Consider the following 21833-nt stretch of genomic DNA (forward strand, 5'->3'; position numbering starts at 1 on the left):
ACCAATTCGTCTTGTCCACGCTCGTTTTAGAGAGCAGTCGTCCCCGGCTGAGGTCTTTCTTCATCGGCATTGATATTGAATGCTCTGACCTGCCCATGGTGGTAGTTGAAGGTCTTCGATGCACCTTACGAGTACAGTCAATACCATCCGCTAGCATCCAGGGTCTGGGGTGGAGGAGGGGAACGGAGCCAGCTTCGGACTATTTGCTTTGGCATTCGACAAGCTTTGTCGGGGGTTTGATGGATGTGGTTCGACCACAGCCGCGGATCAAAGCCAGATGAGGTGAGATGCTCGGAAGCGAGCCGTGACGGCTGTCCGCCGAAGTGACAGCTGGCATGGACGAATAGCCCATCGCAGCCTTGCAGGGCTGGCTAGGGGATCCCGGCTTGCTGAGACGATCACGGAGTTTAGCATCGTCGGGGATGGATGAAACAGCTGAGCAAACCATGATCGTGCACAGCGAGCGGAAGTCGCCCCAGTTTCACTTTGCTGCCCGCAACAGCGAGTTCGGGGCCTGCCAGTTTCGGCGTTAGTGATTGCAGTGAGAGTCGGAGAGATATCACATGCTGCTTGTAGCGGAGGAAGACGCCATGGTGAACATGTTGTTAGTCGCTTTGACACACGAACCCGCCATCCTGGATGTCTACAGGAGACGCTTGTCAAGAGCCCTTAGCACGGAGGCTGTCTTTCGGATAATTTCGAGTTGCCATGGTTGCTTCGGAAGCGCTGCAGAATGGATTTCATCCTTCCGGTCGATCCTCTCAATTCTCCCAGTCATCCAGGAACCGTGATGAACGAGTGAGAACAGATGCGAACCAAGGTGGCCACAGGGCATCCATGCCGAGCGTCGAACGCGGGCGCAAGCATGGTGAGCGTCCCTTGGCCGCGCTGACAAAACGAACAGGTCAGCAATGGACGATGGCTGGTAGACGACGAACATGGTTCATGCTCAACAAGCAGGAGCGAGGAAGCGAGGAAGCATCTCGCAAACCCCTAAATCCCTTCCGAAGCCCCCACCAACCACCTCCTCTGGGGTTTTGGGTCGACGGTGGAGCCATAGTCGCTAACTTTACTCGCATCATGCATGCGAGTGAGCCACTTGTGCTGATGTCGTTCAGGCACTTCCGAATTCCGGACGCCCAATCACCCCAGATGTGACAGTGCAGTCATCTGGCAGAACTCCCCGAGACCCTGACGATCAGAAAAACTCCCGGTGCAGACCGTTCCTACCATTCCACGATGTCGAGAAGTGAGCCTGCTGGAGTGTGCGGATGAGGTTTCCAAGCGAGTCTGTAAAATCGTGGCATTTCATCATCGTCGATAGGGGAGACCCTGTCGAGACTGGGGCATATCGATAGCCTTCAGATCGGCAACCATGGCTATCCACTGAGCTGGCAGTGCGGAAATTGGAAAAGCCACGGAGCAAAAAGTTGGGGAAAATTCTAGCGACGGTCGGATATAGAGTCACGCACGAAATAGGCTTAAGCAGGCACGGGCAGAAAACAGATAGAAGGAGCGCCCGGGAGTTAGCCCAGGCATGCCCGCGGGCTCATTCAGGCACACCCGTGCATCTTGCACCCCTGCACCGACCACTGCACCTGGCATGCACAGGCATCTTCGTCGGGTTGCCTGGGTTTGCCTGGCGACGCAGAGCGTCATGGTTGTATGGCGCGCTTCTCGCTGCTATTTTCGAGCCAGCTCACCGGTGACGCGGACGAGCACGAGTACAGTACCAGGGACTTGCAGACTGCGCAGTACGGCGCACATGCAGCTGGTTCGTCCGGGCTCCATTCTCGCGTGCCCACGATTATCCCTTCCCAATCGACTGGCACACAAGTCCTGGCTAAATAAGCCGCTGAGCCTTTTGAGGCTTGCCAAAAATGTGCCTGGAGCCGCTTCTGCCTTCGTATATTGCACGCCGAACTCCACCATGATTGATATCCCATGCCAATGCAGACGTCTTCTCATCTCAGAGCCCGTGTTTTTGCTCCATGCCTGTCCCTGGTCCCTGTCAGAACTGCAGACTTTTTGACTTTCCATCCACAATCCAGCATCCCACTTCGTCCCATCCCAGCTCGACATTGGCGGCTTCCATCCTCAAGACTTCCCGCCCGTCTCTGCCTACCCAATCATGGATCCGATGTCTCAGCTCTTCTAAATGAGTCTCAATGTACCGAGTATCAAGGGGATCAATCCCAAACTCCTCCTTATCATTGTGGTCTAGATAGTTGCATTGTTGGCCTGACCTAGCACGCTGTTGCGAATTTATCCAAGCATTCCAGCACCGGCGGACGGACCTTCTCCCCTCTCAAACTGCGATACAACGTTTCCCCGGCCCCGCTAAGAATTCCCGGTAGACGCAGCGCAGACGATCTGGCGAGAGCAAACCAAACGTGACGGTCAGAAACGATCAAAGAAAGGCGGGACCTTGACGGAACACTCCCGGGCCTGGATACCAGCGGTGGAAGAAGAGACCTAGTATTGCAAGGGAACGATTGCTGCCGATCGCTCAGTCGGAGACTAAGGTCGACGGATGTCAAACGTATTGTTGCTCATCCCGCACAAAGACCTTGCTGACGATTCCATACAGGACTGGTCTGCCTGACTGCCTGCGTGGGTCCGGAACTATTCTAGAGACAGACTCGAGCACGAGACGTTATATCGCTCCGACCCCCCTTCGAAAGTCAAGAGGCATCCTTGACAAGAGCGGGTATCAGACTACAACGGACGAGCAAAGAGTCGATCGGCAAAGGAATGACACAGAGGCTGAGGGCACAAGGCTGAACACTGGCATATCCATCGGCACAGGGCTGGATGTGAAGACTGCATTGTGACCTATCAAGACCACCGTGGAAGCTCTGTGGTCGTGCAATTACATCGACAAGGACATAGACACCCCATATTTTGCGAGACCCTGCCATGGCTTCGAATCAAAGAGCCCCAATGGGACCTCCAGAAACTCCTGGCAGATATCTGCAACATCCTTCCCCAGGCCTTTTCCCAACACTTCAGCTGTCCCCGGACATTTATGCTCACCAGTTCTCGACGGGCCCGGCCACAGCGCCGGCCTATTCCAATCAAAGGTTCTTCTGGGATCCTTCAAATGTCGACTTCCACGACCCTTCATTCTGCCAGCCATATCAAGATCACTTCCAATTCAGCCCGGTGACACCGACTCCTCCGTTCACCTCCTCATCGACAGTCCTCCCCAGTCTTGTGGCCACAAATCCGGCTCTGGAAGAGCGGCCTTACGAGTTACCTGCCCTGCCCCGTTCAGCCAGTTACTCCCACAACGACACCTCTGCCTTCCCAGCTCCCTTCACAACGTCGCCGAGAGTTCCTGCGCCGCAGATGGAAAATCCAAGCATGTTCTTGAGCTCACCGGCACGAAGGTTTGGGACTGGTGACCCATATGCGAGCCGTTTCCCACCACACCTGGTCCCTGAACGGCCGGCTTACGCGCATCAGATTGAAGAGTCGAAGCGAGAAGAGGAAAGCAAGCGACTGCGACGAGGAGATTCAAGGAAGCCATCCATTACTCGCTCTGTTATGGAAGCCTTGAGACGCCCCGTCTCTCCGAAGAAGGATGGCCGACCGGGTCTGAAGAGAAGCTTGACAGACACAGGAGTGCGGAATGAACGCGGCTTCAAGCTGCCGAACCTAGGCAGCGTCGGAGGCCGCAATTCTCTCATTCCGCATGACCACAACATGCATAGACCGGGTCGCTCTTCACCGCTCAAGTTAACAGTCGACCCCGTCTCGCGGACGCTGAGCACCAGTAGGGACGCGCTGCGAGGGTCTATGTCTCTGGCCATTGACGAGAACGGTGTGGCCAAAACAGTCATCACAAAGGTCGCTGACGATATGGACCTAGATGGGACATCCGAGAGCGAGGTGGAATCTTTTGACGAAGAGGACTTTCACTTTCTTCACAGCCAAGGCAACTCTTTCGCGTACTGCGGGAACGATGAACCCACCCAGCCTCAGACGATCCGGCTGCATGGTCATTCCAAGACCGATTCCCACTCTACAACGGCCTCGGCCAGCTCTGCCAGGCAATCCTCGTATCAGGGTTCGTCGTCAAGCCTTACAAACACCAGGAGTTCCGACGGACAACAGGGTCGAAGGAAGCGGCCCGTTCTTGGCTCAAACGTTCATGATGATACGTTGATGGAAGAAGAGCCGAGTGGTAATGCCCAACAGGTCCTACGAGCAATCATACAGGACCGCTCTCGATCCACATCCTCGCATGGGGACAACAATCAGCTGCATTCCTCGCCTCCCCTGCACCAGGGCCAATATGCTTCATATAACGCATCGCCGACAACGATCACGGATCCGGATCTCGCCACACCGAGCACCGATATGGATGGTCTCGCAAGCAACCTGAGTCTCCGTTGCCTATGCAAGTCATCTACCCCGGACGGCTCGGTGCCCATGGTTCAATGGTAAGTCATCAAGCCTCTTCTGAACCTGTGGGTTTCGGACTGGCCTGTGTGTGGCCTGCCATTACGAGTACTGACCAGGCCATTTTAGCGACTCGTGTACCAAATGGTTACACAGTACCTGCGTGGGCATCGACCACCGGCGGAGGCCCGAGCCATACATCTGTGTTTTCTGCATGCAGACCCCTCTCCGCTCAGGCCATGCACCGTTACGTCCGTCGGCTTTGCCTTCGACCGCCAGCCCGCTGGCCCACAAATCAAAACGACATCGCTGATTGTGAGCCGTCATTGAAACGGCAGACCTTCGACTCTACCGCCATGTGTTGTGCCCTGCCTTCACATCGGTCCTGTGAGATCGAGCAATACCTGTCTGCAGGAACGCTTCCACGCGTCGATGCCTTGTCTATGTAGAGGGCGCTTGATGTAAGGGGTGGAGGCTGTCAATACATAGATACCCCTTTGCAATGACTGATTATGTCCCATAATGTCCGCACATACGAAACAATTGTTGGAACACGGAACTCGAGCGCCAGCAAAATACACAATCCCATTTGCGTCGACTTTCCAATTCCAGCTCTTTGCATGCCAGTGCGTCCTTTTCCAAACTCGGCTCCGTGCTCCAAAAGAATGTCGGCAGACGGTGACACAAGAAAGCTCATCCGGACTCGATTGTCTCAGATACCTGGCAATCTTCAGCCGGTCGCCCTTGGCACAAGGAGATCGTGAGGGTTAGTACTTGTATATAAGCGCATACCCGCGAGGAGTCGTTGCCACTGGTTGGCATTGATCTTCAGGTTCTCATCCAGCTTCTTCACGATCAGCCATGATGTGGGCCACGGGGATCATCACATTGCTATTTTTTGCGTCGTCTGCTTCGGCTGCTTACCTGGGACTTCTCGGCAGAGCCAACAGACTGTGTCCAGCTGTCGTTGATACCATCGCAGTGACATCGACCGTCAGCGTCACCGTTCCGGCCGTTACCGTCACTGTTGCGCCGACCCTTCCTCTGGCCTCGTCGGACCCGGCTGTCGCTGCGTGTCTGAGCGACGCCCAGGCAACGAGCATAGTTGGCCTCTGGAAGACCGTCCTCAGTCACGCAGACCGCAATGTCGCGGATTCCACAGCTCAACAGCTGATCACCGACGAGTTCCTAGGGACAAGCGATTCCATGAATTCACTCGCTGGAACTTCGGTAAGCCCTCTGATCTCCGTCCTTGAATCCGCAATCTGACCATGCCATCTGGTGCAAATAGTTGGGCAACGCCACGTTTTCCGGCAAAGACGCTTTCATCACGGCTACACTGAACGCACCACCCATCTCACTCCTTACCATACTGGACATCTTCCACGACTGCAGCCGCATTGCATTCTACTGGGCAGCCACCGGTGTGGCTTCAGGCGCCGAAGAGATCCGAGGCATTGACCTGCTATATCTGACGGACGACCGCAGTCAGATCAATATGGCCATGACCGAGTTCAACAGTCTGGCGTGGGCAAAGGACATTGGGTGGAAGATGCAGAGGACGGACGGGACGCAGTATTAGCGGTGCCAGCACGAGAAGTCTCAGCTTTCGTCCCATCGACTCTGCCGGGGGGGTTGTGGAAGAAGTCGGTGCTGGGTAGAAGGGAACTGCCAGGCTTTTATCATCCTCCAGTGTCCCGGCTAGACGGAACAGAGGGAAAGTGGAGCTGCGAAGGTCTTGCACAGGATCACTGAAGGACGCGGCTTCGCCTGTTGTCTTCCTGCATGGCGTAAGCGAGCTTGAAAGAATAAAGAAGCCTTCCCCCAGATCATCCTCGTCTTCTATACTCCGTACTTCGCTTCTTACGGTCACTCGACCTCCATCACGAGGCGGTTGTGACTTCGGCGCCCCGCCTCAGCCAGCTGGACCCTGGGCGCCGAGCGATGACCATGCAGGGATCTAGATCCTTCAAGTGGAATTGCGTGCTCGGGTGATGCCCTTGACCGCCGACATGGACAGGAATGTGACAGGCAGCCATGTTATTCTCGGCAAGACGGGCAACCGCATGTGACGAGATTCTCGCCTTGGGAAGCGCATTGGCACAAGCCACCGGGAATGTCGAGAACCTGCTCATCGTATGACCTTTCCATGCAAGATTGGCCGTGACCGGGCACTTCTAGCTGATCATCATTGGCGTACCAAGCACCAAGAACACCCCAGCCGACGCATCTGTTGTCCGTAAGGTGCCGTTCCAAGCCCTCACTGCCGTCTGTGGAAGCATCTGACCGCCATCGAAGTGAGTTTAGCTGAAGTCAGTCCCAACCTTCGCAACCTTCAGGCATCAGCACGCTCTCTTCAACCAACTCTGGTCTCATTCTTTATCTTGCGCTGCTTCGGCTGGTCCGGCGCGCAACTCAACCTCGACAGACGACAGCGTCGACCAACATGGCTACCGCTACCGTCACCGAATTCGTCACCCGAACGGTGAATGCTACCGCAGCCACCAGTTCCGCCGCGAACCGAGCAACGCCCCAAGGCGGTGTCTTCGAACATGTCAACCCGAGTCACTATGACCCTAAAAACCCCATCATCCTCTTCATCATCCAGGCCGCCATTGTCATTATCATGACCCGCATCATTCATTGGCCTTTGGCCTTACTCCGCCAACCCCGGGTCATTGCAGAGGTCCTCACGGGCATTCTTCTGGGCCCCTCGGTCATGGGCAGAATCCCTGGGTTCACGACTCACATCTTTCCCACCGAGTCCATGCCGGCGTTTACCTTGGCGGCAAACCTCGGCTTGGTGTTGTTCTTGTTCCTCGTCGGCCTGGAGGTGGACTTGCGGTTCTTGGCGAGCAACTGGCGGATTGCCCTGAGCGTGGGTGCGCTCGGCATGGCTATTCCTTTTGGACTCGGCTGTGCCATCGCATGGGGCCTGTATCGGGACTTCCGGAGCGACGCAGGCCTGGCTCCCATCAGCTTTGGTGTCTATATGCTCTTTATCGGCGTTGCCATGGCCATCACGGTAAGTTTGATCGTACTTGCCCGGTCTGCCCTTTGAAATCTACGGCTCCTCTGACAAGATCCAGGCTTTCCCGGTGTTGTGCCGTATCCTGACGTCGTTGAAACTGCTCGGGACGCCTGTCGGTGTGATCGTTCTCTCGGCAGGCGTGGGCAACGATGTCGTCGGCTGGATATTACTTGCCCTCTGCGTCGCCCTCGTCAACTCCGGCGCGGGTCTCACGGCTCTATGGATTCTGCTGGTGGCTGTAGGCTATATCCTCTTCCTGGTGTTTCTGGTCAAACCTATCATGATGTGGTTCCTGCGAAGGACCGGGAGCCTCGCCAATGGACCGACGCAGACGGTCGTGGCCCTCACCATCCTCCTTGTTCTGGCGTCGGCGTTCTTCACGGGCATAATCGGCATTCATCCCATCTTTGGCGCATTCATCATCGGCCTGCTGCTTCCCCACGAAGGAGGCTTCGCCATCAAGCTGACGGAGAAGATCGAGGATCTCGTCAGCGTCCTATTCCTCCCTCTCTACTTTGCCTTGTCCGGCCTGAGCACCAATCTGGGGCTCCTCAACAACGGCCTGACGTGGGGTTACGTCGTCGGTGTCTGCGCAATCGCCTTTTTCGCCAAAATTGCTGGTGGCACGTTGGCGGCGCGGCTGAATGGACTGGTCTGGCGCGAATCCTTCACCATTGGCGTACTCATGTCGTGCAAGGGTCTCGTCGAGTTGATCGTGCTGAACATCGGTCTGCAGGCCAAGATCCTGAGTACGCGTACGTTCACAATCTTTGTGGTAATGGCCCTGATCACCACCTTCGCGACCACGCCGCTCACCGTGTGGCTCTACCCACCATCCTACCAGCGGAAGCTCGAGCTTTGGAAACAAGGCAAGATCGACTGGGACGGGAACCCGATCCAGCGCGCCGACGACGATGACACCGATTCTGGCGAAGCGGACAAACTACGCAAGACCGACGTCGCCCGACGCATACTCGTCTACCTGCGTCTCGACGGCCTGCCCAGTCTGTTTACCATGGTGTCCCTGTTCGCGCAGAAGCCGGAACCAGCAGAACCGCCACACGTGCCTACAACCGCCACTGGGCACGGGCTAGACAACAACCCTCAAGACGAGCCGCCCGTGATGAAGAACGCCCACGCGCTCAGCTCGGTCGCGACGCTGCGTCGCCCGCTGCAAGTCCACGGCCTCCGACTCATGGAACTGACGGAGCGAAATTCCAGCGTGATGCGCGTGGCCGAGATTGAAGAGTTCGCCGGGCGCGACCCCGTCATCAAAGCGTTCGGCACGTTCGGCCAGTCGCGCGACATTGCGGTCGGCGGGCAGATCGCCGTCGTGCCCGACTATTCCTTCTCCGGGACGCTGATTTCACGGGCAAGAGACCTGGCCAGTGACTTGGTCCTGATTCCCTGGTCCGAAACGGGCACCCTGTCCGAGTATCCCAGCCTGTTTGACACCAAGCCGGGGGACCCGCTGGCGAACAAGCAGTTCTCCACGCTCGCGGCCGAAATGTTCGACAAGGCCAGGTCGTTATGCCACGTCGGCGTCGTGCTCGACAAGAGCATCCTGTGCACGCCGCCCGGCAACGGTGCCAATGCCGGTTACACTTCCGGTTCGAAGCCCGAATCGCCCGTGGCGGAACGGCCGAACCGTCAACTCAGCAGGACGCTCACGGGCATCAGTCTGGGCGGCGACTACATGAACTCCACCGTGCACTTCAAACTGCCAGACAGCGGACGATACCGACTGGTCGCACTATACCAACCCGATGGCGAGGACGACCTGTTTGGCGTGCGCCTGGGCCTTCAACTGGCCAAAAACGACCTCGTCGACCTGAAGATTCTATGCGTCCGCAGTGGTGATTCGGACGTCGACGTGGACCCGCCTGCCCACGACGACGACAAGAACCACCACCACCACGACCACCGCCGCCACCACGACGTGAATAAAGTGCGCTCACCCAAGACGCCGACAGACTACGAATTCGACGTATTACGATCAAGCATCTCGACCAGCGAATCGAGCGCCCGCGTCACGGTCCTCGACGTCGACGTCCCCGCGCTGGAAGCCCTCACGACCGCCCTATCCGAGCCCTCTTCGGCCGAAACGCTGCTCATCCTCGGTCGCGGATCGCACTACGCAGCAGCAGCCGCTGGACCCGCCGCGAGGGGAGGAGGAGGAGGAGGAGGAGGAGGAGATACGGGTGGCATGTCCGGGTCGGGTGTTCTGTCCCCGTCAGGCCCTTCGACTTTGTCCTCTTCCTCCTTTTCTCCGCGCGAGGACTCTCGCACCCTGGGACCCTTGGCCACGCGAGTCGTCAGGTTGATTCGAGACCGACAGATCGGCGCGAGCGTGCTGGTCGTGCAGGCGAAGAGGGACGTCGAAGCACATGCCGCCGAGGCGTTCGGTGGGTTTGGTGGGTTTGGTGGCCCGCCCAGCCTGAAGGATGGTAGGGGTTTAGCTCTGACGAGAAAGCTGACGCAAATGAGTGAGGATTAAGGGGAGCTATTTTATTGCTATATGGCTATAGTGATGGTGATGATGATGGTGATGATTGAACGGCAGGCCTCGATGCGACTTTATTATGATTGAGCATTGATCAAGGATCAAGGTCTGGATCAGGATTAATCACGCTAACGTGTAGGCTACTCTGTAATACGTGTGCGGGCGAGATACAGATTGAATTGGACTAGGTTAGAAAAAGGACGTGATGGGATAGGATGGGATAGGATAAAGACCACGAGGATTCTACAGAGCAAAGTAATGACAGTACAAGCAAGGACAACGGTACAAGTACATTAATCGATTTATTGATCAATCGAAGCGATGGGAATAATGCTCCAACAGTAAACGTCGCTTGAAGAGAAGACGATGAGCTTGTTTGCGTTCCATTACTGGCACCCAGGACTTGCTCGCTTTTTGCCTTCCCGCTCGCAGTGTTCTCCTCCCGTTCGTACCGGACTCTTGCGACCCCCCTTTTCCCACCTGTTCCGGCCTAATGTTTCGAGTAATGTTTCGAGCTTTCCAGGAAAGACCTGCTCACTTATTCTCGGGGCCAGAGAGTCCAACGCGTTGGCTATGAGATCAAGATACTAGGTAGCATTCCGAACCGGCGCATGTCTTTTCTTCGAGATCTCTCGCGGTCGTCTCTCCATCTTCACTAGTGGCGCATCTTCTACCGCTACAGTGCGGCCGGACCAAAAACAGGGACAGGGCAGCTCGATCCTCAACCTGTCAGGTCATCCATGACGTCTACCTCCCAACACGGATAACACCTGCGGCGATCAATTTCTGGATCTTAGAGCGAATACCGGGGTTCTTCATGTGCTCGTTCAGTGCCGCAGGATCGGATTTGGCTTGTTGGAGAATCGATTGCATGACCGGTTCGGAGAGGATTCGCACTGCAGACGACAGGTCAGTAACGATGGACATAGAAGGAACACCCTAAGAATGGTTGCAAAGGATCGAGAGAACTGGCTCTCCCAGGCAAGAAGTCGGATACTTACTTATTTCCGGATCCCTTTGGATTCTGGAGCTGGTCTCTTCCTCCGTCTCGCCCTCTCTAGCCTTATACATAGCCTCCAACGCCTTCTGTTGCTGCTGCTCGATTTCGCGGGCATTCTTGCCTTCGGTGTCGTGCTCCATCGCCTCCGTACACACGTCCAGGCACTTGTTGTATTCCTTCATGCCGAACAAGGCCTGTGCTTTGCGGAGGTAGGCTTTGATGAAAGTCGGATCTCGGCGGATGGCTTCGTCGCAGTCTTGGATCGCGGTCGGGAAGGCGAGGAGCTTGATCAGGGCGGCGGCGCGGTTGGAGTAACCCCTCGGATCGTCCGGCGCGCGCTTGGTGAGTTCCGTATATGCCTCGACGGCGCCGGGCCAGTCAGCGTTCTTGAATTTCTCGGCACCTAGTAAACGGGCTTCTTCTGCTTTTTCGGGGTCGATGTATGCGTCCTTTTCCGCTTTGATCTGTGCTTTCTCAGCGGCTTTGAATTTTGCCAGGATGTCGGGAGTTCGGTGTTCGGTCAGGGATTTCTGGTAGTTGATAATGGCCTTGGGTAAGTCGCCGAGTTTCTCGTACGCGGAGCCGATACGTCCGAACGCTTTGGCGATGATCTTGAAGTCGGCCAGCATCGAGCGGCCTTCTTCGATCGCCTTCTCGCAGGACTCGATGCAACCTTTGTAGTCGCCCTTTTCGAATTGGGCGGCGCCGAGGTTGGTGAGGTACGTGATATCTTTGTGGAGGTCCCAAGCTTTGGAGTAATGTTCGATTGCTTCGTCAAACTTGCGTTTTTTGTAGTTTTCTGTGCCAAGGGCTTTTTCTTTGTCGGCTTCCTCTTTGGCCCTTTTAGCCGCAATAGCTTCTTCGTCCTCCGGCTCGGGTTCGGGTTCTGGTTCGGGGGCTTTCGTCTCTGCTTGTGGAGGCGGTCTGGATTGAGGGCGAGCGTCAGGCATGGGGACGTCTTCTTCTGCTTCAGTCGGCCTTGCTGAGGATCCGTCTTCGGGTGGCATTCCCATCTGCATGTCGACGCCCAGTAGCACGCCCATAACCTCCAGGAATCGTGGGTCACCTAGCGCTTGGCCCATGTCCTGAGGGTTCTTCGCGAGTTGTTGCAGTTTGCCCATGAACTGCGGGTCTGCTAGATATCTCGCCGTCTTTGGATTCTGGGCCAGCTTCTGAATCAGTTGAGGGTCATTGAACATGTTTCCAAGTCCCCCCATCGGATCTGCGCCATCGGCACGTGCTTCGGCTTCGATGGCCCGATTGACCGCCTGCAGACCTTGCTGAGCTTGGGCGTTGGACGGGTCGAGTTTCAGGGCTTCTTCGAAAGCATCTTTGGCACCGACCAGATCACCCAGCCCGTGCTGGGCGGCGCCCTTTCTGCCCCAGCCTTTCGCCCAGTCAGGCTTGAGCTCTGTCGTCTTGTTTGCGTCGTCGAGAGCTGCTTGGTAGTCTTTGAGAGAGGCATATGCGCCGGATCGGTTGGAGTAGAGGACGTGGTTGGTCGGGTCTAGTTCGATGGCCTGAGAGAATTTGTCGCTTCAGACCATAGTCAGCAGCCGCGTTAGAAATGGTATTCATGTCCAACTTACACTGCGGTCTTGAAGTCTTTGGCCGCAAAGGCCTTGTTGCCCTCTGCCTTGAGAGCGTCGGCCATGTTCGCAACAAGGATGAGACTAAGTGTAGTGGCAGGTGATGAACAAGTGTCGAGCTACAGGTCGAGAGGAACGGTGGTGAGAAGCGTCGCTGTTAATGGTCTGCTGGTGAATTGAAAGTGAAAGTAAAGAGTTGGAGAAGCAGCCTGATGTACATCCAGCACCACGCGATGCGGGCAGCCACTTGCAGTGTCTAGAAAATTCGGCGCACAGACCACCTACGAGTAGCGCAGCCTTGCCAGCCTCGCCAGCCTCGCCAGCCTTGCCCGTCGCCGACCCCACTATTTACCTATTTCCCTAGCATCCGCCAAAATTTACGGGGATCCATAGTGGGCTGCATTTTCACACTCATATTTCATGCTGCAATATTCCTCCCACAACTACTCCGTACAAATCCTCTTTATCATGTTACGGTGACTCAAACCGCTCTGTTCAAACTCGCTATCACGTCTGGGTCGGCAGGTTTCTTGCATGGCCATGATGTTCACACATCTCTATCCTCATCGGTAGCACACACTCCTCCAAGCCATCTTTGAACATGGCTCCTCCGAAGAAGGCCACGGCCACGGCCTCGCCCACCCCAGGGCCATCGTCCGCTCCTGGTGGCCGGAACCTTGTCGGCGATGCCCTGTATGCCTGGGCCACCGAGAACTACGACCCGGGCTACGTCTTCTCGCAGCAAGAACTACTGAGCGCCCCGGTGATCCCAAACGCAGATGTCACTCTGCTCCTTCCCACCGTTGACTACCTGGTGAGGAAGTCCCTTTTTCGACTCCACGACAGAGCCGGAGGCGGCATAGGCTGGGAGCTGATCGACCTAGAAGTCGCAAAAAAGTATTGATCACACCATGAAACCACCTGCACTTGGGCCTGCTACAAGTGCTGACTAGATTATTCTGAACGCAGCTATGCCGGCCTCAGCCGCAACGAGCAGATTGTTCTCCAGGTCATCGAAGGCGCAAAGAACTCGGGAATATGGACAAAGCAGATCCAGACCAAGACCAACATCCACCAGAACACGGTCGAAAAGGTGTACAAGGCGCTGGAGTCCAGAAACCTGATCAAGCAGATGAAAAGCGTCGCTCACCCGCAGCGGAAGATGTACATATCGGCAAGCTTAATTCCCTCGGAAGATGCGACCGGTGGTTCATGGTTCTCCGAAGGTGTTCTTGATCAAGGCTTGATCGATACCATCTCCGACGTTATCGAGGCCTACGTCTCCACCAGCAGCTGGCAGGAGGTCATGCCGGACGAACACGAGGAGACCAGCTTTGGTCAAAAACGCAGGCGACCGTCCGACGGCTTTGAAGAATATGGCAACGACAAGGTCAAACTCACAAAAACTATCGATGGCCAGAACAAGGTCAAACCCGTCAAGCAGCACGGGCCCTCGAAAGCCTATAAGCCCTTCGAACCGGGGTACTTACGTTATCCTACTCTGCGCGATATCACACAGTACCTCCTCGAGGTCAAAGTCACCGCCTCGGCCCTGCCTCAAAACGCCATCGCCCAGCTGCTGCAAGTAATGATCTACGATGACCGGCTTTTCACCCTGTCCCGCGTAGCCCAAGCCACCGAAGTAGCTGATGACTTCACCAACAATACGGTAACAATGTACCGATGTTTCAAGACGCCGCTGGATCTGATCGAACAGCGTTCCATCGCCAAGCGCAAGATGAGCAGCGACGAAAAGATCCGTTTTGCCGCCTACCGTCATGAAGAACTGGAGGCCCTTGGCCCGGGAGGAGCGAGCGAGGTTCCCTGCATGAGGTGTCCTGTCTTCGACATCTGTGGCGAGGGGGGGCCTGTCAATGCGGTGACGTGCAAGTATTTTACGGAGTGGTATGACAGTCTTGAGCAGGCGGATAAGGAGAAAGAGCCAAAGGAGAAGAAAATCAAGGAGAGGGATAAAACCTTGGTGGATAAGGGGAAGGGCAAGGCGCAGGAGCTGCCCATGGCCACCCATGATCGAGGGCCAAGTATCGAGGTCGAGCTGGAGGAGGTGGAACCCTTATAGCATTGGGTCCTTCTTCTCTGGTCATGGCCTAGAGGCCTCTGCGAAGTCTGCAGAGAGAGAAAGCATCGCGACGGCGTTGGCAGATCTACGAATCGAGCGTGGGCTTGATCACTGAATCACTTAACAGGATCCGGCATGAGAGGAATGAACTCTGTACTTATCTCGCTGTAGCCCTGCAAAGATACCCCCACCTCCGCCTTTGTTTCCAGAGCGTCAGCGGCAGAGCCTAATAGATTTCATCGAGACACCGCGAAATCACTGCTTGAACTCGATCGGACGGCGTCTGAGGTCCATCGCTAGATACCAGCCGAAAGATCTCACTCCTTTCACAGCTGTACCTGTTGCATTGGCCGCTCTTGCTGAGTGGTCGGTCAAGGCTGTCGTACGCAGTTCCAAATGGGTGTCTCGGTGGTTGACAAAAGCCTGCCGCAAATTGTTCATCTGATTACTCGATCATAAAGACCCGAGCACTACTCTGTACTGCCAGAGATGGGAAGTCTGGAGCTGCTCGAAAAGAAATACTAATCAGACGGGCATGTTCGAGAATAATACAAGAGGGTCAAAGTCCCATCCACAGTTCGTTCTTCATGGCTCATGTTCGCCGGTTTTATCTCACTTGCTTGGAATCTAGTAAAGTCAACAATTACACATCTTGACCCATTCTGAATGATACTTCCAAATTAACTCGAATGGCGTCGATGCGGGAAGCGGCAACTCTGAATTTGATATTGTCGCCCAGAGCCTCCGCTGCAAAGATGCTGGTCTGACAGACACCACAGAGACCACCAACGCTGGAGGAGGAACACCTGGCGTCAGACAACGAGGACTTTTCTGTGCTGTATTCCGCGCACCCGCACACTCGCTGCTTCGGCCTTCAGGAACGAGCGCTGCGACTAAAATATGACAGGAGGCCGCAGTGTCGCCCATGCCGCCAAACAGGGCGTTCCATTCCAAATCATGGGTCTACCGCTACCGCCGTCAGCTTTGATGCAAGCGATTGGAAGCCCCCGCCGTTATGGCAGCTTTCGAGAACAAGGTCCACAGTCAAGATACTACTGTACCGTGGAGCACCCGAAACCGAAACCGAAGAGTCTTTGAAGACCGCCTTCGGTCTGGCAGGCCGCCTCGGAAGACCAAGGACACATCTCAATGCAGCCACTCGTCACCCCTGGTCATCTCTACACAAATTCCAACAGGGGACCATCAAATACTGCCCCTCTTGAGCTCCTTAGCTGCCCCTCGTCGCTGACAAGTGGTGACGCAAATCATACCAGCCAGGGCATCAATCGGCGAGACGAGCATGATACCCAGAACCAGACCGGCGGGGGCTTTTCCACGCTTCCGTGCATGACCATTCCAAATACTGGACTCCAGAGCAACAAGCTATCCTGTCGAGCCTATTTTGACATCTCTTTGGTTGCCTAAACGGGAACAGCGATGTAGGTTTATAACAAGTCCCTCCCCCTCCCCTACTATCGTGTTTCTTCCATCGCACAGCAAGATACGAAGCACGGCTCGACAACAGCGAATTCCCATCATCCACAAACAATCCTCCCATCATGCCTGAGTACAAGGGACACTGCCACTGTGGCCAGACCACCTGGACCGCCGAAATTCCAGAAGAGAAGCACATCCTCTGCCACTGCGGTGCCTGCAAACTCCAGGGTGGCGGCGAATTCACCCTCAACCAAATCATCCCAAAGAGCAACTTCCACCTGACCAAGGGAGATTTGAAGGTCTACACGTACAAGGGCGACTCTGGTAAGTCTCGTCTTGACAATGCGACGCCCAAAGTAGTGGTCGGCACCAAAGCTGACGGCGAGAAACGTGAACAGGAAACACTGTCGACTGCTTCATGTGTCCCAACTGCGGGAGCTCACCATATCACCACCAACATGTGATGGGTAAGTCGAAAGTTCCCCTAACCCCTTCCACGTCCTACTCGATGTATATGTCCACATCTCTTCACCCAAGTGGCTTCCTGCACCTGAACGACCTGCTCCGTCATGTCAAGCACAGTCCCTTTACTTACTCGAAGACAAACAGGCGATGACAAGATTGTCATCCGCACGGGCCTGCTTGAAGGCTCCGAGAAATGGGGCAAGCCCGCCGCCGAGATTTACGACAAGGAACGGCCATCCTGGCTGCCGCAGACGGGCGAAAACAGTTTCCCCGAAGTGCCTCCTTCATAGTTGAGACAAGCCAGAAGGGTCGAGTCGGGAGCGACAATCTGACATGCCATACGGACCTGCTGTAGGACAAGCCGGCATGCCAATCACCGGTGTCGAGGAGGGAAGCAAGCTGATCAAAGTGGAAATTATGCCGTGGTCGTACGTAGTTGGTCTACTGTATAGCCGAGAACATACGGAGTACGAACCGTGGAAATACATCAGATCGTTCACTTGTACAGAGACTAGAGACTGGAGACTGGAGCCCATGCTCAGTGCATCGCGCCGCCGAGAACGTACCCTTTGTTTGTCGCTCCTCGAATAACGAGGTCGCTTTCACCCATTCTCCGGTACAGTACATGCACAATATTCGAGCATCGTAACGCATCGAGCTCATCAAGGATAGCATTAAGTATTCGATACAGTACAACACGCATCCCCTATACTCTTCTCTATTCATTCCCTATCCACATCCCTATCCACATCCCTATCCACATCCCTATCCACATCATTTGCCTACCTATCCCTACCTTCCTACCTGCTATCCCTCGCCGCGTTTCATCTTCATAGTCAATAGCCCATAGCCCATAGCCCATAGCCCATAGCTCAAGGCCCAAGGCCCAAGGCCCAGCCCCCGGCCTCGTCTATAGCCTCATCGCCCGTATCGCCCTACCCACTACTAACAGGCGGAATAATCCCCACCTCATCCCCCTCTCGTATCAGCATATCGAGGCCCTCGCCTTCGCTCGTGCTCTCGCTCTCGCCCCGGCCTCGTGACTTATCTCCCCCTTTCGCTTGTTCCCCGCCCACACTTTCCCGGTTCTCGTCCCGTCCCACGTCCCTACCCAACTCGAACTCGACCAACCCATCCGGGTCAAAATCGACGTACTCCAGATTGACAGTGACGGCGCTACTCCGCAAAATCTGCTTGGTCATGCCCGGAAACCGGCTTTCCAGCGTCCGGAACACGCCGCGCAGGGTCGTCGGCGCCGGGAGCGTCAGCGTCTCCTGGTCGCCCGCGAACGTGCTGGCCGAGGCGAAGAGGAGGAGGGTGAATGTGCCGGTGGACGCGGACGCGGACGCGGACACGGACGCAGACATGATGACTGTGTGTAATGTGCGTGCGTGTGTGCGTGTGCTTGCCTTGCTCGTGGTTGTCGGCGTGGTCGTGGGCGTGGTACTACCGCCACTGCTCCTCCTCCTGTGTCTGCTGCTCTGGGCTGTTCTCCTCCACTCAGCTCAGCTCAGCTCGGTTTAGCTGAGCTCCTCTCCTCTCCTTCACGTAGGATTCTCTAATCTAATGTCCTACTGGCCTCCTTCCCTTTTCTTCCACTTCTCTTAGGTTTTCCAAGCTTCAATGAAATATCTTGCCGGTGCAGTCGTCGCTGGAGCCTAGGACGTGTGGATGCTCGGCCCTTGACTTTTCGAGGCTATCACCACTATTGCAGTTTACTCCGTCTGTTACTCCGTATGTACCGAGTACATTCTCTTCGACTTGATCCCTGCTTAAGAACCTGCTTGCGTCTTCCGTTTTTATTGTGTTCTTCATGCAACGATAAAACTTGACCATCCGGTACGTGTCAAAGCTCTTCCACTCTGCCACGGCGAGGTTTCGCGTCGCCCTTGTGAGACCTCAGCTTCGTCCCCACACTCAGATTGGTGTCTCTTCCGGCTTGAAGCGGAAAGGGAGAAATGGTTTATCCGGCCTTCACACTCACGTATATTGTGACCTATGCTATGACGTCGATTGTTTACCAGGCACTTCATTCTCGGTAGACTCGACGCTCCCAATCCATCGCAGACGGTCTGAAGCGCACTGGACAGGAAATATACCCATGACGGTGCTTATGCTATGGACTTACAACTCGTATGATGTGCTGCTACCCTAGGTCCAATTGACCTGGCATATGCGCTCGTTCGTCCCCCGGATTTTGGCTTTCTGTCTTGTTACTACGTTTGGGAATAGGTTGATGATCTCATCTATTTCTAAGCACCTTGTGGCACCTCCCCTCCATGCTCGAACCCACACTCAATTATGCCGTTGTACATATTTTCGTAGGAGAATCGTCAACCACAGACACCACATCAGCGGTTATAGATCAATGTGGATCCAAGGGTGACCTAGTGCTCGAGCAGTCTCAGTGATCCCTGAACCACGACGTTCTCCAAGACCGACCCAGGTGGGATATCAATGGTACTATTCTCGGTTGCAACAATTATGACAGTACCTGCAGTAGGATTAGTAAGACCATCTTATAAGTTCAGCGGTTACCAAGCTCACCTTTGAGGACGATGCCGCGGCCAAAGTTGACATCACCAGTGACAGTCAAGTGATCCAGCTCGACAATGTTGGGGATGCTGCTGATTCTCTTCTGGAATTGGGCCACCTTCTTGAAATCACTGCCCAGCTTGATCAGGGGGGCGGGGCCGAATCGGTTCGGGTCGATGACCAATTGGCCGTGGCTCAAAGTGTACAGGTTTGACTTGACAAGCATCAGGTCGGAGCACGTCTTGACCGGCAAGAATCGTCGTCGGGGGACGTTGACACCGTGAGAGTTCTTGAAGTGCTTGATAGCAGCGCCGACGGCGGTTTCAAGTTGGATGATGCTGATGTCCGCTTCACCCTTTTTGTCCGCAGGGATCGACTTCTCGTTGGGGATGATCTCCATCTCCAATTCGTTGTTCTCGACCACACGTTTGATAGCTCGCAGGTTCATCCAGATGTTGTTGGTGTTGAAGTACTTGAACTTCTTGATCGACTTGAATTCGTTGACGTACTGCTTGGGAACCTGAGCAATTTCCAGCAACCGCGCACGACCTTCGTAGTCAATGATGGTACCACCCTTGACATCAGCTTTGGTCTTGTCTGTCAACTCCATGATATATTCAGCCCTGCTCTCGACCATATGTTGCAGGATGCGGAGGTCCACGACGGCACCGAGGTTGTCAGCGTTGGACAAGAAGATGATCTCAATGCCACGTTCTAGTAGTTGGTCGAGGAGGCCACTGTTGTAGAGTGATTCGAAGACGTCACCGTGGCCAGGTGGGTACCAATCAGACAATTGGGAGTCGTATGATTTCGGCGCAGGGAGGAGAGAGTCCTTGATGACACGAGGATACCTGGATTGGTTGAAGGTGAGAATGTCGATGTTGTGGCCTTCGTATTTCTTGATGATGGATGCCGTGTCCTCGTCGGTGTTGAAGCTGTTCATCAGAACAAACGGCACATTGACATCATAGGTGCGGTTGAGGTATTCAATCTGTCGAACAGAGAGATCGAGGAACGACATGCCGTCTCTGACTTCAATGACCGATTTGGGACCAACACAGCCCATGGAAGTACCCAGACCGCCATTGAGCTTGACGACAGCGAGTTTGTTCAAGAACTCAACCGCATCAGTGTTGGGGAGATCGTCGTAGGCGACGACTTGATCGGGGTTGGGAGGGTTGATTTTGGCCCAGTCGATGGTGTTGCCCTTCGCCCGGTCGTTGAGGTATCTTCGGAACAGAGCAAAGAAGTTGTCCATTTCTGCCTCAAATCTCTTCTTCTCCGCAGGGTCCTTCACCGTGTCGGCGATGTTGTTGAGGGCATTGCGCATCTGGCTGGCGGCCACATTGGTGGACGTGTTTTCGAAAGCCTGCATTGCGGGAGATTTGATTAGCGTGAGATCAGAGTGATGCGGGGAGCGCTTGATAGAGAGAATAGGCTGGCGTAGGTCGATTGGAGGAGGTGCTTCGAGATGTGGCATTTTGAACAAGGGAAGGTGCTGAGCTCAAAGAAACGGCAGAAGCAATCGACTGAGTCGGTTAAATAACAACAGCCGCGGCCACGAGGAGATTACACCAAATCGAGAGGTGACGAATATGAAACAAGGTATCGACGCCGCGATTTGGACCGTGGCTGGACGCGTCCATAGTCATCTCGCCGGGAAATGCTTTCGGACGAGGCGAGTGGGCAGCGCAGCCCAACGGTGCCCAAATCACGGGGTAAGGGAAGAGGGTGGCCCGTGCCAGGGGAGGAACCCATCTCTCGTGTCTTTATATGTTTGACCGCATCGGGAAGTGAGGTGGTACAAAACTAAGGAGGAAATCAAGAAATCTGCTGCTTACCACATGGGATTGTGTCTTGCCGTGGTGTCTTTTCTCAGACTGCGCCGCGCCATTGGAACCGTTGGCTGCGCCCGAAGGACGGAGGTGGGATGGGATGGCTTTGGAGGCCATGGCTGTAGCTCTCGGTTGCGAAACAACAGGACTGGAAATCCGGAACAAGATCTCAGGACAGACTCAGGTCTAGCCGGGTCTCTGGAGATGAATTAGCGACAGTCGAGTCGAGGTTCGACGAAGTAGTCGAGCTCAAGAGAAACGCAAAGTGAGGTGAAAGTGAGAGTCGAGAAAACCGGCAGACTGAAAGTGGGATGAGGAGGTGATGAAAAAAGCGGAAGCTCGAGCTGCCTCATGGAGACCTGGAGCTTTTGCAACAGAATTTCATCACTGCATGCATGTGCATGGGCAGCAGGCAAATGACGTCGGGCAGTCGCGACAGCTCCGTGCTGATGCCGCTGCAGCGAAGAGGATATGCAATGGGATTCGGAAGCCTCATTTGGCGGTCAGGACTCACTTAATAGTGCAACGGTTTAATTGGGCCTGCAGCCGGGTTCGTGATGGGTCGGCGAGTAAACGAGTGGTGGTTTGAGTCGCCAGAAGATGGGTTTACTGACCGGCTGAGGCAAAGATGCACATCAATATATGGCTCGTCCCTCTGCGATCAACGAAATTGTTGGGCAGAGCCGTCCATCAGTGTTGTATCGAGCGGTATTTTCCTCGCAATCGACGACCATCTGGACGACGACGATCCCCCTCCATCACCAGTTTCACCCCACCTAAAATGGCCGTCCGCCCACGTTCGCCCCCCCCGTCGATCCGCCAACAGGGAAAGGTTCTCCTTTGACTGAACCTCTAAGCCCGTTCAAGCCTAGAGGGACCGCCAGAATTGCCATGTTTCACCGGGTCTTCGAAACCGCGGTGGTGCAAGCCGCAGTTCAACTGCGTCGCCGC

At 55.2% G+C, this 21833-nt stretch overlaps 8 protein-coding genes across 8 annotated transcripts; 5 read left to right on the plus strand and 3 right to left on the minus strand.

Moving 5' to 3' along the window:
- Positions 1 to 2943: 2943 nt before the first annotated feature.
- G647_08964 (uncharacterized protein) lies at positions 2944 to 4720 on the plus strand (the record flags this gene model as incomplete). Its single annotated transcript, XM_008733269.1, has 2 exons — positions 2944 to 4448; positions 4537 to 4720. 2 exons carry the CDS (start codon positions 2944 to 2946, stop codon positions 4718 to 4720), a joined length of 1689 nt encoding a protein of 562 aa, XP_008731491.1.
- A 551-nt stretch (positions 4721 to 5271) lies between these two features.
- On the plus strand, positions 5272 to 5989 carry G647_08965 (uncharacterized protein; the record flags this gene model as incomplete). Its single annotated transcript, XM_008733270.1, has 2 exons — positions 5272 to 5637; positions 5699 to 5989. 2 exons carry the CDS (start codon positions 5272 to 5274, stop codon positions 5987 to 5989), a joined length of 657 nt encoding a protein of 218 aa, XP_008731492.1.
- Positions 5990 to 6853: 864 nt separating this feature from the next.
- Positions 6854 to 9935, plus strand: G647_08966 (uncharacterized protein; the record flags this gene model as incomplete). The annotated part of the gene is made up of 2 exons (XM_008733271.1): positions 6854 to 7432; positions 7497 to 9935. The coding sequence occupies 2 exons, from the start codon at positions 6854 to 6856 to the stop codon at positions 9933 to 9935; spliced, it is 3018 nt and encodes a 1005-aa protein (XP_008731493.1).
- A 753-nt stretch (positions 9936 to 10688) lies between these two features.
- G647_08967 (uncharacterized protein) lies at positions 10689 to 12595 on the minus strand (the record flags this gene model as incomplete). The annotated part of the gene is made up of 3 exons (XM_008733272.1): positions 10689 to 10837; positions 10943 to 12477; positions 12531 to 12595. 3 exons carry the CDS (start codon positions 12593 to 12595, stop codon positions 10689 to 10691), a joined length of 1749 nt encoding a protein of 582 aa, XP_008731494.1.
- Positions 12596 to 13131: 536 nt separating this feature from the next.
- Positions 13132 to 14610, plus strand: G647_08968 (uncharacterized protein; the record flags this gene model as incomplete). The annotated part of the gene is made up of 2 exons (XM_008733273.1): positions 13132 to 13427; positions 13500 to 14610. 2 exons carry the CDS (start codon positions 13132 to 13134, stop codon positions 14608 to 14610), a joined length of 1407 nt encoding a protein of 468 aa, XP_008731495.1.
- Positions 14611 to 16169: 1559 nt separating this feature from the next.
- Positions 16170 to 16802, plus strand: G647_08969 (uncharacterized protein; the record flags this gene model as incomplete). Its single annotated transcript, XM_008733274.1, has 3 exons — positions 16170 to 16371; positions 16446 to 16514; positions 16657 to 16802. 3 exons carry the CDS (start codon positions 16170 to 16172, stop codon positions 16800 to 16802), a joined length of 417 nt encoding a protein of 138 aa, XP_008731496.1.
- A 645-nt stretch (positions 16803 to 17447) lies between these two features.
- On the minus strand, positions 17448 to 17879 carry G647_08970 (uncharacterized protein; the record flags this gene model as incomplete). The annotated part of the gene is made up of 1 exon (XM_008733275.1): positions 17448 to 17879. The coding sequence occupies one exon, from the start codon at positions 17877 to 17879 to the stop codon at positions 17448 to 17450; it is 432 nt and encodes a 143-aa protein (XP_008731497.1).
- Positions 17880 to 18899: 1020 nt separating this feature from the next.
- Positions 18900 to 20422, minus strand: G647_08971 (uncharacterized protein; the record flags this gene model as incomplete). Its single annotated transcript, XM_008733276.1, has 2 exons — positions 18900 to 19006; positions 19060 to 20422. 2 exons carry the CDS (start codon positions 20420 to 20422, stop codon positions 18900 to 18902), a joined length of 1470 nt encoding a protein of 489 aa, XP_008731498.1.
- Positions 20423 to 21833: the final 1411 nt, after the last annotated feature.

This window comes from Cladophialophora carrionii, assembly GCF_000365165.1.
Source record: "Cladophialophora carrionii CBS 160.54 unplaced genomic scaffold supercont1.8, whole genome shotgun sequence".
NCBI classification, from domain to species: domain Eukaryota; kingdom Fungi; phylum Ascomycota; class Eurotiomycetes; order Chaetothyriales; family Herpotrichiellaceae; genus Cladophialophora; species Cladophialophora carrionii.